This window comes from Silurus aristotelis, assembly GCF_946808225.1.
Source record: "Silurus aristotelis genome assembly, chromosome: 12".
Taxonomy (NCBI): Eukaryota; Metazoa; Chordata; class Actinopteri; order Siluriformes; family Siluridae; genus Silurus; species Silurus aristotelis.
The window spans coordinates 5,387,448-5,404,662 of NC_139585.1; the positions used below are offsets into that span (position 1 = coordinate 5,387,448).

Below are 17,215 nucleotides of genomic sequence, written 5' to 3' on the forward strand. Positions count from 1 at the left end.
CACAAGATTTTGGAGTGTGATATTGTGCTCATTCAGCCACGAGAGTGTTAGTAAAGTCTAACAGTAAAGTCAGGTGCTGATATATGATAAGGTGAGAAAGCATTGGGTGCAATCAGCATTCGCATTCAACCCGAAGATGTTCAATAGTGTTGAGGTCATAGCTTTATAGTAGGCCATGAAAGATCTTCCATTCTAAAGAATATCTTCATGGAGCTGGATTTTTGCACAAGGGCATCGTCAGGTTTGCGTCTCCTAAGGGGAAAAAAGACATCCAAATACAATTATGTGACTTTGTGCTAACGGTTTGGGAAAGAACCACATACCGCTGGGAGGTGCTTTAATACTTTTGTCCATATTGTGTATACACGTTTATTTTGGGTGGCCCCCAAAAGAAAGATAAAACTTGCTCTCATTCATGTGTAAGACCAAGCCCCCTTTTCCAAAGCTGCCTTGTATAAAAGGGCACGGCTGGGGAGCATTTGTCAAAGTTTGAAGCCTGGTGTAGAGCTCAGGTTTCCTGCCAAAAAACAGTTGCCCAAGGACTGCTCTCTTCTCCCATCCATTCTGCCTGGCTGAGCCAAGTCAAGGTCATGTGCTGGTTCCAGCTCTTGTCAATCAAAGCTAATTCTGGCCATGAGTGAAGGTGAAATGATGTGTATTTGGAGGAAGACATAGACAACAAGATGAAAAGCAGGACACCAAAGTTCATTACAGTTGTCTAGTAGGAAGTATTTGGTTAGAACGTAGGGGTGTAATGCTGTCTCCATCTGTATCTGTAATCAAATTTAAACCCAGGGGGTGTGGCCTAAATCAGAAGACCCTTTTTTTACACACATTTCCTACAACTATTCCCCTGGCAACACTACAAATCACTAGAAAATTCGTTAGCTACATCACTTGAGTTCATTATTTATTCAAGAATGAAAGAATGAATCAAAAATGAATTCTTCTTCGTCAGATTCGTAAATCAGTTTTTTTAATAGAATGTGCCAGAAATTTTATTAGGTGGATCTTAGACTGTCAAGTGTAAAAACTGTCCAGGTATCTTCCGACTTCATGCATGATTTACACACATATAGTTTTATTTAAGAACTAAATATTTCTGTTCACCAGTTTTAATTTAATGCTGTGAAACTTTGCAGATGGGAGACTGTAGTAAAAGTTGTTAGAAAAGGTCTGTTACGGAAATATAAAAAAGAAACAGGATCCAGAAAAGACACTTCTATTTTAGTAGATCCTATTGATTTATGTTTTTCACTTTTTCCACTGAAACATCTCCAGGGTTTAGAGCTTTTTGTTTTTTTGGCCACATGGGTCACATCGGGTGGCACTTAGCACCCCCATGAAAATAACATGCCTGCCATGATTAACACCCCATCTTCGTTTTGTCTCTGCAAGGATAATTCAAGCAGAATCAATAAAAAATACCTTTCTGTCGTCCTACCTTCAAAAAAACATGCCAGTAGGAGTTCTGGCTATGCTAAATAGCACATAGGTGTAAATGAGTGTGAATGAGTATATATTTATATGGTTCTCTGTGATGAACTACCATTCTGTCCAGAGTGTATTCCCACCTCATTCCTAAAGTAGAATATGCTTTGAAGCCGTCCATGATTATATTGCAACAGTAAATAAGTCTTATTTTCTGCAAATAAAATCTTGTCCTATTATGTAAACAGATTGTGTCACACCTATGTATGTTTTTACAGAAAGATTCAGGGAAAAGGACGGTGTTATATACCTTCCTTTCTCCATGCGTCACTTATCGAGCAGTTCTCTTTTCATGTCTGTCACATCTTTCCCTTTTTCCCCTACTTGAACTTCAAGACTGAGCCAATATTTTCCATCTCTTGATCTTGCTTTAGAAACTTGATCTCTCCTTACCATAACAGCAGGAGGACTCATGTTAAAGAACCAATAAGACTACCCCTTTGCAACATACAATGAACAGATGTAGAGGAAGGAAGTGGCAATCAGAGTCTCCACTCCAGTTGCTAGACATGTATCGGAGGAGGAAAGTTGCATACAATAGTATAACTGTTTGAGCAAAATACTGCAGCATTCTCCACATCCAAAGAAGAGTCGAATTTGTTTTTAGGGCTACACTCAGTTCTGTACTAATTTGTACTATTAATGGTGATTTTCCAATTCTTGGACAATACAGTCAGTGTCTAGATTACTGGCTCCTTAAAGGAAAAATCCACCATGAACGACTTGCATATTAACCTTGATAATTAATGTAATTTTCCAGGCATCCAAGATTTATTTTGTAATAAAGTTTTAAGTTTCAACTTCTTTTAACATGTTGGTGTATTTACGTTTTCCTACGTGACCCTCCCTGCTATTTCATTCTCAGCTGACAGTGGTGCCAGTAGCAATCTGCCTAAATCTTTAACACCTCTTCTTTCATTGTGCTTGTCATATCATAGACCAGCTAAACTGACCCTCCTGTAGCCCTGAGCAGCGTCACAGCTACAACGTTTATATTTATCTGTCTGTCTGTCTGTCTGTCTGTCTGTCTGTCTGTCTGTCTGTCTGTCTGTCTGTCTGTCTATACCTGCCTCACATGTTGTAAGGTCTACAACCGTTACGATTATTCATTTTTGTTTACACACTATCACCTTCAAAATACACTGATCAGGCATAACATTATGACCACCTGACTAATAATGTGCTGGCATAACATTATGACGTAAGGCATAACGTTATGACTACCTGACTAATAATGTGTTGGTCCCCCTATTGCTAAAAAAAAAACAGTCCTGACCCATCGAGCATTTCCAGCATTAACTTTTCCAGCAATTTGAGCTACAGGAGCTCGTCTGTTGGATCAGATCACACAGGCCGACCTTCCCTCCCCATGTGCATCAGTGGGAACCTGTCATCAATTCAGGGTTCCATCACTGTTCCTTCCTTGGACCACTTTTGACCACTGACAACTGCAGACCGGGAACAGCCCACGAGAGATCCTTGTCAAACCCATTCAAATCCGTATGCTTGCCAATTTTTGCTGTTTCTAACACGTCAACTTTGAGGACAAAATGTTCACTTGCTGCCTAATAAATATTTCCCACCCACTAACAGGTGCCATAATGAGGAGATAATCAGTGTCATTTGCTTCACTGCTCATAAAGTTTTAATGTCATAATGTTATATCTGGTCGGTGTAGTTCTCTTGCACAGCTCCAGGATGTGTGTGTCCTGGAAATCTTCTTTTCAAAACAAATCTGTCGAGTGGAGTTGGTGCGGAAGTGAGATCATGTGGATAGTTCTCAGACGATCATCATGCACAAGTTGCCGATTGGTTTGGACATTTTTAGGGGATAAGCTTGTTGATGGTCTTCCTGGTGTTTAGCGCTCTTCCCGTGATGTCTTTCCACTCTTGAAGCATGCGTGCACTCAAAACACTTCAAACGTCTCATTGCAGCATCGCTATGTCAAATGTCTCACGCAGTTTCATGAAGAATTTCATGTTTGCTTTTTGTTCAAACTTGCTGTCCATGTCATGTGGAAGTGAGATCATGTGGAAAGTTCTCAGACGACACAAGTTGCTGAATAGTTTGGACATTTTTTGGGGGATGAGCCATGTCATGTCATCTAGTCCAGTTAGTCTTGAAACGTTTTGATACCACCTTGTATATTGAGGTCTAAAATTGACAATATAACAATAAATTAACATTGATTCAATTGAAAATTATGAATGATAACATACGTTTTTTTGTTGTTAGGAAATAACTATGACCCCCCTGACCATTATCATTTACTGTATATTTGAGATTGCAGACAGTTTTTTAAATAGAATTAATTAGTAATACATTAGAACCAGAATTAAAAAGAAAGTTTAATAGAACCATGGTTGCTGTGTTTCAGGCTGAAGTTTATTATACACGTTCACAGTGTATATGCTGCAGCCATTCTGGGATCTGTTTCAACAATCTGGCAACATACTTCACATGCCTCATAGGAAGTGTGTGCCTTCCTCCTAGAATTGTACTCTGAGAATAAGAAATGACTAATTTTATAGTTTGTATTCAACAGTGGTCTGAATCATCAAGAATGAAAACATTTTTTGGACCAATTTGTTCAGTGTTAAAGTCCTTCGCTATGTCTCATCATGTCAAGAACCATGACCTGATATGATCTACAGAACCCCAAGCTGAAAAGCTGCGGTGTTGCAGGTTGCATGGTCCGTGTGAAGCAGGAAACCACCTGATCCAGACAGACAAAACAGTCGAGAGATCGCAACAGGTCTCCAAGTGTGCAACAGAGCAGTTCCCAGAGTCACACTTCTTAGAAGGGTGTTTTCCGATTATAGTTTAGAGAATGGATTGTTTTGTGGTTGTTTAGCTGAAGGAAGCCTCTCAGGCCGGCATTGTTTACTGTTGCTTCTGATCACAGCTGGTTAGAGAGATTTTTTAAAGATTGAAACTGACGTTTTGAAGCTCTGAAAAAAAGAAAAAGAAAAAAGAAATGTCACTGAGGACAAATCATCCGTGACACGAGACTGGCGTTATGTGTTTTATCCTTGCACTTGTTTCCTAAAACTGGCTCCTTGTGAACTCTAGTATAAAAATAGAATAATCAAACAGGCATGTTGCGGTTGTAGGACCTGCACACCACCTGAGAAGCTTTCCTATTCCATACAGCTTTCATTAGCAGGCACTATGATTCGCTGAACGAAGCAAAGACCTTTTTTCCAATATATTTTAATGCAACATTTTTTTTCCACAAATATAAGGCTGAGTTTCATGCAAGGTGCCACTGTTTCATGCAGTCAAGCACAAAATTTTACTGCAAAGTGTGTTTATTTGTGTAAACACACAAATAAACACACTTTGCAGTAAAATGTGTTTATTTGTGTAAAATTAATTCTTGGTAGTTTTTCTTTGGCTCTGGTCTATGTGAGAGCCTGAACTCTTTACCGTTAGTCACGTAAAAAAAAAAAAAGGTTAAATTTAGCTTAGTGGTCAAATTTCCTTTATTCTAAAGCTTGAACAAGCTTCACAGGCTGCCTCTCATAAAGAGTATTATAGTAAAGGGTGGGGTGAGTGTAGAACTTCTAATCTCTCTAAGGCACTTAACAATGCACACTACTCTTCCTTTCCAGCAGGAAGTACTGCCTCAGCATGCCTTTCCGGGCCACCGTGTTAAATTAATAATTCAATAAATAAATGGAATATTAAATGGTGTGACCGGAAAAGGGTGATGCTCGAATGTGTATTTTCCCACCAATGGAGCAGTATGACTAGTCCACAGTCAAGCCCAATGGCATAGACTCACTAGTATAGACTCACAGTGTAAACCTTCAAATGTGCCCCGCTGCCCTTTTCTGCAGTCATTACATCATTAATGCGCTCACTGCTGAATTTACAGCGTCACTATTCACAGTGCTGTGAATAAGATCAATGCATTTTTCCCCTCTCTGAAACTACAGATATCAAGCTACATCGTGAAAACCAGTTTGCCACTGTAAAACATTTCTATATGGAATAAAACACATCACATTGTGCTGCTATAGGAAAATATTGAAAAATTGGATGCAGTAGTAGACGAAATACACGAACCATGTAGTTGAGTTAAAGTAGAGATACATTGGGTAAAATATTACTCAAGTAAATGTAAAATTGTTCCCTTTAAACTACAAAGTAAAAGTACAAAAGTATTTGCTTTCAAATGTACTTAAGTATCCAAAATACTATGATTTATTACAGCTTTAAGGTTACTATAATTTTTTTTTTTCCACAAGATTCTTTGCTTAAACAACTTAGTTTATATGAAAAGACTCTAATGTGACTCTCAGCACACTGATCATTTAATAGAATAATATTAAGTAGTAACCGGTTGATATCTATTTAAATTATCATGAGCTTAATACCTCCTTTTAAACTTCTTCATAAGAATTGAGATGTTGTGGAGAGTTTGAGTCTGGAGTTTCTTCATAATTTATTCCTTTTAAAATGTTCTGCTTGCTGTTGAACTGATGCTGAACTGTATGTTGGTGCTAAATAGATACCACTAACGACAATCAAAACAAGGTTCAAACAGAGCTTGTGCTCTAACCTGATTGTTGGATTGCTGCGTGTGTGACCAGTTAAGTTTTTATCCATAAATATAAAGGTACAACTGATTTCACAAAGAATTAAAAAAAAAAAAAAAAAAAAAAAAAAAAAAAAAAAAATATATATATATATATATATATATATATATATATATATATATATATATATATATATATATATATTAACACAAAAAAGCTACTTAAGTACAGCAACAAATCACATTTACTTTATTACTGTCCACCACTGGTTGGATGCGCTGATGTTTGCATGGTCTGACACAAAGCTGTTCCAACTTCATGCTGATTATTTTCCCAGTATCCACATATTGAAGTGTATATTCCTTTTATACCTCATCAACTTTTGAAAGATAGTTTTGAATGAATTTATAAATTATCCATTATACTTTTAACAATTTGTAGTTACAGTAAAAGCTAAAAATATAGAATTTTTTAGCAGCTATTAACCTACAACAGACCTATAAAGAACATACACAATTCTATCAAACATCATATAAACATCATATATAATTCTCTGGAACTCTGGTTCCTTATGGAGTTCCTGTTCTTGCGGATGATCAGCAAATGATGTTGCAAGCCTTCATGATTTAAGTAGTTACAACTGTGGAAAATCATCGCTCTTGATGGTAAGTTGCCCCTAAATGAGTAACCTCAAAATCTTGATTGATTTTTAGGCCTTTATATATACAGTACCCCCAGTAATATTGGTACCCTTGGTAAATGTGAGCTAAGTAGACTGAGGAAAACTTTAGAACATTAAATTTTGTTTAAACCAACTTCCCCCTTTTTTTTTTTTTTTTTTTTTTTTTTTTAGATTTCTAGCCTCTAGTATTCAGATTTCTAGTATTCTCCAACCTCATCAGCCAATAGAAAATATCTGGAGCTGTTATTTTTTGATTAAATAATTATGCCACTCATATTTAACAGCTTATTTTTAATTGTTTGCTTGCATTTGCCAATAATGCCAATATTACTGAAAGGCACTGTACATAATTCCATGTTGTATTTAGTGTTATTCTGTTCTAGGCCACAATGCTGTTGAGTTTGCAAACCTATTTGTTCAGGTGTTAATAACCTCTAGTTATCCAATGAGCCATTAAAGGTAGCTGTTAAAAGGTTGATACAAAGAACATAAATACCAGTTAATTATGGATAATCTGGAGTTTGTAACAAGCACTTAACCAGTTACTACATACTCCATACACACTACTAGAAAAAAAAAAGATTTTTCAAGGATACTTCGAGGAGTGTTGAAATAATTAAAAAGTGTTCTTAGCTTCTAAAAAAGATCTTTACTTGGAAAGCTCTTGAAGACTTCAACAATAGGAACAGATAAAAGACCCTTAAGAAACCCTTTGGATCTATCAAACACTTTTATTTTCTCAGTTTGATTAATACTAAACAGTTTAACTGTAAAGCCATTGTGTGGAATCGATTCATATTTATGGTATTTGGAAGACGTCCTTATCTAGAGCAACTTACATTTATCTCAGTCATACAACTAAGCAGCTATGGGGTTAAGGGCCTTGCTTCAGGGCCAAAGAATGGTAGATTGGTGTGCTGGGATTTAACCTCATGACCTTTAAAATCCAAAAGCCAATGCCTTAACCACTAAGCTACCACCTCCTGTAGGGATATCTTGAAGAAGAAGAAAAAAAAAAGGAAAAAAATCATTCCTTAATGATTATTAAGTGATAAACGCTTAATGGACAAAAGTTTGTGGAAAACTGACCTATAAGATTTGTATATTTGTATATATTATAACACCCATTTGCTGTTATAATAACCTCTATTATTTTGTTGAGATGTTCCACTAGGTGTTGGAGTGTGGTTGTGGAAATGGTTCTCATTCAACCACAAGGGTGTTAGTAAAGTCAGGTACAGATGTAGGTGAGGTGAGAATGCCTGTGTATTTAATTTAATGTATTTAATAGGTTTACGGTTTTTAATTGTCACATAAACTTACTTCCAAAAAGAATATTTCCACATCACATTCCACATGATTTCATCCTGTTTACACTCCTATTAAAAAAGTAATTATTATTTTATTTTCTTTTTTTTTATCTCAATGGTAATTCAGGCATCATAAATGTATTTATAACCATCAAAAAAGTTACAACATATAAACATTTCACTTATGCCAGTAGATAGATAGATAGATAGATAGATAGATAGATAGATAGATAGATAGATAGATAGATAGATAGATAGATAGATAGATAGATAGATAGATAGATAGATAGATAGATGCAAAATATAACAGTCAATAAATTAATTGAATTTATTAGCGGATAAGTAAAATAGTTATAGTAAAAGCAATCAGAAAGATTTACTATTAAATAGAACTTATTTTATATTTTCATTGGCTGAGAGAAACCATCTGCCTTTTCCCCTCTCTCCCCATCTCCATCCTCACCTTGTACTTTTCCTGTCCATCTTTCTTATTAATGGGTCTTGTAATGACCATTAGCAAATAAAGGAACGAACGTTCGCACACGTACACCACTTTGTTCCCCCTTTTTTCCCCCATTGGCTTCAGAAGTCCAGGCTCTTTAAGTTGACATTAGTGTCCATCTTGCTATCCTGTGAAGAAGGATTTTTTCCATCAAGCTTCCATCACTCCATTAAAACATGAATCACAGCCTGAGCCTGTCGCACGGAGGGAAACGACTAGTGCCAGAGTCAGCTCATAGTACTCAAAATGAGCCCCATTTCCTTTCACGAACGTCCTGGGATATTTCAGCCCCGACATAACGACAGAGGAATACACAGCACTTTGCTCATGAGTGCAAAGCCACAGCCTTTTATGTCAAGCATGAGGTACATGAGGAATGCATAGGTATGAATATGTGATTTGTCTAGTGTTGATGTTAGAAGCGTTTTTTGTTTCACCTCTGGACATTTTGGTCTAAAACAAAAAGGCTTTTAAGGTAAAACCTTCATCTTTTATTAATTTATTTGTAACTGAAAGGCTGATAAGGTAGTATGAGAAGCAGACACTGTCTAGAACCATTCTAATGTTTAACACTACATTACAGTCATCACTGACCTTAAGCTTTTTAAACTCTATCCAAGTGGACATATGGTCCACAGATAATTCCAAATTATATATATATATATGCATGACAGATAATGTCAAAATACATGTCAATATATATATATATATATACACATATGACAAAAGAAGTTATAAGGATTTCATGGGGAGTCAATACTTTAGAACGCTAGTCTTAATAATTGAGTTGAGCCACACATTCGATTCTTCGTTCATATTTTATTGAAAAACAGAAATAAAATAACATGTACAATAATTATTACAACAATAATAACTTCAATAATATTAGACATAATATAAAAATCTGTACATTCCATTGTTTTTTGCAGTACAAGGAAGACTGGTAGAAAACAAACGAACAAAAAGACTGCAAAAAAGTACTGGGATATTTACAAACCGAGGAGAAACTGCACACAGGTCATCAGTCATGGAGAAGGGCTTCTTCAGTTTGATAGGTCAGTATTCATTTATTGGACTATTGATTCTGGATAATAACCTAGCGTGAGTTATTGAGAAAAAAAATACAAATAAAAGAAAATGCACCCAACACATTGCTAACGTGAGTGGATACTGATTTATGTCGAATTGGTTTTTTTTTTTTTAAGTGTAAAGCATAAAATAAAGCAACTGTCTAATGATCTGAATATTATTATCTCCGTTTATAGAGCATTGGAGAATATTTGCTCTTCTAGAAAACTTCCTGACAAAGTAAATAAGGCTGGTTCATTAGCACAATGCCGGGTGATAACATGACACTTCTCAGGTTATGATCAATCCTGAACTCAGTGCTAGCGACGTGATCTTGGTCTTATTATTCAGTCCTGCATCTTTCAGTGACCCATGTAGCATGTAACAAACGAGCCATCAGAGTTCAACTGCAGCTCGTTAGGTAAAGCTAGATGCTAGTGCTAATGCTGTCTAAAATGCCTTTGAATTCAACAAACCTAAATGTTGTAGTAGGGGTAAGAACATCTATAACAGTGCTGTTTCTATCCAATTCTACAAAAAAAAAAAAAAATCAGCTACCTCAAATCTCAAGGCCATAATACAGTGCAGTTGTACATAAACATTTCATTCCTTTTTTTTTTTTTTTTGTAAAAAAATAGATATTTTAATTCAGACAAGTTGCTCGTATGCAAATCTACACATTTCTAGCAACTTTCGAAACACTTACTTATGCAGCACTAAAATATAATAGATAACACTTTTTGGGGAATAAGGAGTTGTCATGAGGCTACCCTGTAGCCTCCTTATTTCTATGATCTCTGTGATATTTTCCTTAAAAAAAAAAAAAAAAAACATTTGGCTTTGAATATGAAAAACCATCTGATAATATAAAGCGTGTTTACTGCAAAAACAAACAAAACCAAAACCCCATCCAAATATTTCAGTTTTTTTTGTCCTATAGACCTACGTCTAATCTCTTTAAAATAATCTGATGCCTTGTTTAGAATACTCTTTAAAACATTTCAGTCTTCTCCAAACCCTATTAGAAGATGCAACATAGCAGCATGTATGGAAAAACATTCATTAGCGCATTCTCACCCTCTCTTCCCCAGTGGATGGGATGACTGCTGTGTCTGGCTTTGACACCGGTCTGACCCTGTGGGAGTTACCACTGTAAACAGGCATGTTCCTTGCATTTCCCCCAGCTCCTAAACCTGCTGCAAAGCCTGCAATTAAGCCCAAATGACCCACGCAGAGCAAACTACTCGTTACATTAATGGCAAGTAAACTGTTTGTATTGTGGCCACAGGTCACACACAAATCTAATCAAAAGTCCCCAACAGGACTATTTCAGGGATACCTACTGCATGACCCCAACTGAGGTCTTTGGAATAACAATAAGTGGTACAAACAGTAATACGTTAAACATTCAATTTGCCAATGTTTAATATTACGTTAAAAAGATTGTATATCAATATGACATGTTAGGACCCTATAAATACAGGCACTTATCTATAAAATCTATAAACACCTGTCTGTACTGGCATTAAGCTTTTGTTAGGTTACTATCTGGAAAGGTTTTCTACACTGGAGATGCTTGGCTATGTCATACAAGGCATAAATTAAAGTAACCGTGCACACAATATTGTATGTTTTCTCCAAAACATACGTACGTGATTTGAGATCATTCGTGCGTTAATATAACACCCTTTTTAAAGCCTATTCATTCGACTGTCACAGCTGGCAAATGCACAGGAAGACATGCCTGATATTTTCAAGTTTTTCATAGCAGTTACATCCTTTCCACTGTGTGCCATCGAAGAGCAATGGTCTAAAAGGTAGTGTTGCATAACTGGATAAACCCACCCACCCCCTTTATGTGCACTTGTTTTCAGTGCAATGCCTCTTTATAAACTGGATATATTCATCATAAACACTCTTGTTCAGTTCATCTCTTAACCTCTCCTTGCAGCTGTACCGTCAGCTTAAGTCTGCGTCCCCTCAGGACCTCAGTTCAGCTCAATGTGCCCATCTGATCAACAGGCAACTGCTGGACTTTTCACACGAGGCTTTTACGGTCATATTTCTGATTCCCGTCTCAGTGGCCGTGACTCTAAGGGAACACTGGCTTGACTGTGGTCAGAGTCTGAGCCGGTGTCAGTGTGTGTGCTTGTGGGCACCAGTCCACCCCCGTCTCCTTCCTCCTTTTCCTCTTTGTTCGGCAGCACCACCTCATTCTCGTAACAGAAGGAATTAGAATTGGAAAGAATGTATTTCTTTTCTGCAAGGTCCCTGGCGCTGCACAGTGGGGTGCTGGGCACCTCATAGGTCTTGTGAAAACGTGAATAGTCCACTTTGTAGTAGTTTTTCTCCTCGAACAGAACCGGCTCGAATCGGTGGCCCCAGAGTACCTCGCTGGCCAGATATGAGCTACGGCACTGAGTTGTCATGGCTGTCGCTTCCACCATGCCTTCCAAGATGACCACAATCTCAAACTCCCAACTGTCGAGCTCCTGTTTGCTCATGTCATAAAATGGGCTGTCCTCGTCAATTTCATGAACGATGGTTATTGGAGAAACCAAGAAGATACGGTCAATGCCACTATCGAAGCCCACGTCAATGTCTATTTGGTCCAAAGGGATGTATTCCCCCTCTACTGTGGTACGAGATCTAAGGAGCTGAGCCCGAACATGGGCCTCTACCAGATGGCTTTTGCGCAAGTTGCCAACCCTCCACATTAGACACAGCTTGTTGTCCCTCATGGCCACAGTAGCATTGTGGCTGAACACCAGCGTCTCGTTCCGCTTCTTCGGCTTGGCCATTTTGGCCATGACTGCACCGATGATGAAAGCGTCAATGATGCAGCCTACAATGCTCTGAAAGACCACCATGAAGACGGCAATAGGACACTCATCCGTCACATATCGATAGCCGTAGCCAATGGTGGTCTGTGTCTCGATGGAGAAAAGAAAAGCTGCAGTAAAGCTGCTCACGTTCGAAACGCATTTCGGGCTGTTGCCTTCCAGGTCTCCGTGAAAGATGGCCACCAGCCAGAAGATACATCCGAAAAATAACCATGAGAGCAGGAATGCCAAGCAGAAGATAACCAGCATCCAGCGCCAGCGAATGTCCACACAAGTGGTAAAAATGTCAGCTAAATAGCGCTGACCCTTCTCACTGACGTTGATGAACTGTACATTGCAGTGTCCGTCCTTCTTGACGAACCTGCTCTGGGGCTGATGCCGAGTGTGCACCTTGCTCTTCCCGTTCCCATAACCGTTTTGCACCGCCATAGTGGCTAACTTCATCCCGTCCTCTTCTGATGACACAATGCTGTAGCGGTTACCCCGCACAGTTCCCATCACCTCTGTCTGGGAGGGCTGTGCTGTTTCTGCTTTACAAAACAGTCTGAGTTTCTGGAAGAAGCGTTGGAGAAACAGTTTTGAAACGCTCACGGACACAAACAAGAGAAGGAAATGGTGGGACTGTTTAGAGCTGGACGCAAATGGCGTGACTCTGCTCCGGTTAAACCGTTGATTGACGGGAAGGTCTGCAGAGCCTAGTGTGCGTTGATCACTTGGCTTTCATCTGCGCCTTCGCTCTCGTCAATGAAGTATCCTATGAAAAACAAACCAAAAAAATGCATATAAGCAATTTGAATGAATGTGCTAAATATATCACAACATTTCCAAATCTGGGTTAAATCTCTGCTGGAATGAACACCAACCAATCTTAACATATGTTGATACACAAAAGAAAAATCCTACTATGAAGCCAGTGAGGGCTCTGACTAATCCTTTAGGTTAGTTCAGAACCGCAGAATGTGCCAAAAATATTTCATTTGGTTCTGAATAAAATAACAATGAGTAACTTTAGCTTCCATTTCCTGGAGCTGAGAGATTGTAAGGTAGTTGTGAAGGTTTGCTCTGTCATTTTTTGGCAGTGCTACAAGACAATTTCAACACTGGCCTCGAGGTCATAGTGCTTCCTTGAGATCCCATGGAAAATTCTTGCTTATGTCACATCAGTGTTATATTACATTTTGCTGACTTTGCTTGTCTAATATTGTTGTGTACAGTTCCACACCTGTGGAGCAAACAATAAATGTCTTGCTGCAATTATGGCCTCGGCAGCAGAACGGAGAGGAATTTCTACTTGCCCCGAAGCACAATTCTGCTTTCCAGCAGTCACTTGCAGCACATTAATGCCCCACCAGTGTATTTGTCAACCTGTTCGCTCCACGCTCCACCAGCCTTACTGCTCACTAGTGCATTATTAATGCCCATTTTCACATACTTTGCTAATCACACAGTCAGGGACGATGGAAAATGTTTTGCATGACTACATCCTTTACCAGTGCACTGGTACACACTGGCTGAATTTCTCTAACCAGTAGCAGAGTCCTGGAAACTTTTCCGACCACACTCTAAAACAGATTATTTTGAGTATGCCGGCCTGCCCAGATAGTAGATTATTCCGGGCCAAATATGGTTCAGTTCAGGCAAAATAAGGGGCAGCTCCGGCAATGGCAAGTGGATTTTGGGCCAAAAGAGCCTGAACTAGGAGCAGCCATAGTTAAGGTTTTCCATAGAATTTGGAGAATTTTGGAATGGGCCCAAGTGCAGCATTTTTCGGCTGGTCCATATCATGCCTGAGATCGCTTCTCATCAAGGTGGAGCTGGAGCTGTGCTTTGCTAGCCAAGATTGGATGAGTTCATCGCCATCATTCCACAGTCCTAAGTAGGCTAGATGAGTAAGCAGTTAAGTGTAAACCAGCACGGGGTCGTGTATCATTTTATCATTTACTGATCTGAAAGCTCCTTTTTCACACACTCTAGAACTGTGGCTTAATGTCATTTTTCACATGTATTATAATGAATGCAGATCCGAAACCAATTAGATTTCTACAAACTCCAGCTGAAAGCAATACTGAGTGTTCAGTACTGGGATACAGATGGGACTGGAGAGTTCATCCACCGGGACCTCATCTTCTCTCAGCTGTGTTGTGGTAAGCCTAGGAGCACTATAGCATCACTCATTATGTTCCTAGGGTTGCTACATGCTTTTAACACGATCCCTCAGAATCCAGCTATGAGAAACAATGCATCTTTAATCTTTACTTTGTGAGATAATAAAAGTATAAATAGAATTTAATCTGGGGAAGAATAAAATGACTAGATATAAGATAAACTCATTTATATAAACGTGTCCTTGTTGCCTAATCTTGAACACGTGCATGTTGGGTACCTTTGTATGAAATGATTAGTGTAAATCAGAGATGCACTAGATTCACTTTCCATACAAGAGATACTAAAAGATGCATCTTTGAGGGTAACACAGGGTACAATTTAGTACTCTATCATCCTGAGTGTAGTAAATTACTCTCTGCATGTTTTTTAGCACTGATTTCATCGTTTCCAATCCAGCAAACGCACATCAGAAATAGCTTTGTACTGGATTGAATGTGATTTAGAATGATTTGTGAGAAAGATAAAAACTAAATCGAGCTGACTTTGAAATGTGATGTTTGGAAATGGAATTGTGACAATATATTCTACTGGATAAACAGTCAAGTACCTGGCAGTGTACACAAAGGCAGATTGACAGATGGGACTGTTTCTTTTGAGTAAATGAAATGTAATATAACAATGTTTATGTCTAGGAGCAGAGTTTACTTTAATAGTGTGGAACAGAGACCCACAGTGGAAAATGTGACCTACTTATTTTTCTAATCGAAGCCGATTTTCTGGGAGGGGGGGGGGGGTCTTCTACATTTTCAGGAATTACTCGAGATTACCTATTGCTAACCTCTTATCCATCACTTGAGATACATGTGTAAAAATGGCACATCATGTACAGTTTGACTTGGAAAATGTAATGCATTAGTAAATCGACATGTACATGAGGCTTATCCTGCCAGCTGTCTATTAAATAAATAAACAAACAATAACTCTAACAAAAAACACACACACACACCCCAAATAGCTACACATGTGTCACCATAAAACCTTGATCTAATAACAATATAAATATTTTTTTTTCTTCCTTTTGGCTGTGATTGCACAGGAATGTATCTGCTCTGGAAACGTCCAAGTCAGAAGTGTCCTATGAGCTCCAACAGGTGCAGAGCAGAAGCAACACTCTGCACATTTTTGTCATGCAGTGCACAGCTCCTTTTCACTGCCTCTTCAATCATGATATTTACACTAAACTGGGGGACATGAACTGCATCATTTATTTTACTAGTATTTTTTTGCTTGTTGTGCACAGTTCATCATTGCATCTTCTTCCTCACATTTTGAGTTTTAAATAGTAAACTAATAAAATCCTACATTTCCTCCTAATTTGCATGCAAAAAGATATATGCAGAATATATGTCTACCCAACTTGCAACATTATTTTGTCCACTTTTACTTTTAAAAGGCTTCAATATCAGCTGTATTCTCTAGAATCTCTGGGAATGACAGTCAAAAAAGAGAATGTGCAAATCAAGAACATCCCCAAAATGTTTTGTTTTTTTCATTCACTCTTACCTGATGATCATTGGTGGTCATGAGGAAAAAACAAAACAAAACAAAAAGATATATCCAACCAGATGTGACGCTTTTTTGCTGTCCTCTGCATCTGCGTACAAACCATGAATTATTTCATATACATTTATATAAATATATATATATGTGTGTGTGTATATATACACACATACATGTATATACACTTTTTTCTGCTATGTTAAAATAAAGCTAAACACTCCCACGTGCTCAGCCAGATCCGAGCACGCGCTTACACTCATGTATTCGTCAGTCTGCGCTCCCAAAACGATTTAAATAGAACACAACCGGTACGCCACGCCCCCGATTCCCATCCAGCCAATGAGAGCAAACTAAATAGCTACTAGCCCCACCCCCTGTTTCACAACCAGCCAGTTAGAACTCGAGAAGATGAAAAGACCGGCTCGCTTCTCTCCGGCTCGAGTCGCCCTCCTTTCAACTTCAACCAGCCAATCAGAAGACTCGGGTAGTGACGTCATATATACGGGCGCATAAATCTATCTGCTGGGTTTAGACAAGTACAGAAAGTACGTGAGAGAGCAGCAGCTGATCATACATGTGTTTAATGTGGAATGTGAACACTGATATATTTATTCACGTTTAAATAATATTAAAAGCCTTTTAATTGTAATGGTTTATAAGCTAATTTCTAAATATAAATAAATTCTATCATCATAATAAAAAATAAGAACACTATTACCAGTACAACAATTTAATGAGATATAAATTAGTCAGGGGGAAACATCATGCACATTATTTTCTATTATATTATCAATTACCATAAAAAAGTGATATAATTTATAGAAAAAATATATATAATTATTATATAATATATATATTTTGTATTATTTTTATTCATTTCTCACTAAACAACAACAGAGCCGATCAGTCAACACACACAGCATACACTCAAGCATATTAATAACAACAATATATTGCTATATATATTGACCATGGAAAGGCAAAGGGCAAATCAAAACATGAGGGAAACAATTACAAATTAATAAATGAATAAACAAAACAAAACACAAAAAATAAAGAACATAAATCAGGGCTAGGGTCTTGCTTGTCCAAGTAAATCCCACTATAT

General features: G+C 37.9%; 2 protein-coding genes across 2 annotated transcripts in view; both read right to left on the reverse strand.

Moving 5' to 3' along the window:
• itgb3b (integrin beta 3b) overlaps nt 1–17,215 on the reverse strand; it is a 285,998-nt gene that overhangs the window by 176,038 nt on the left and 92,745 nt on the right. The gene's annotated exons all lie outside the window — the stretch shown is intronic.
• Nucleotides 9,330–16,461, reverse strand: kcnj2a (potassium inwardly rectifying channel subfamily J member 2a). Its single transcript, XM_083556315.1, has 2 exons — nt 16,111–16,461; nt 9,330–13,195 (listed from the first exon to the last, which is right to left on the reverse strand). Exon 2 carries the CDS (start codon nt 12,937–12,939, stop codon nt 11,656–11,658), a length of 1,284 nt encoding a protein of 427 aa, XP_083412441.1. The 5' UTR covers nt 12,940–13,195; nt 16,111–16,461; the 3' UTR covers nt 9,330–11,655.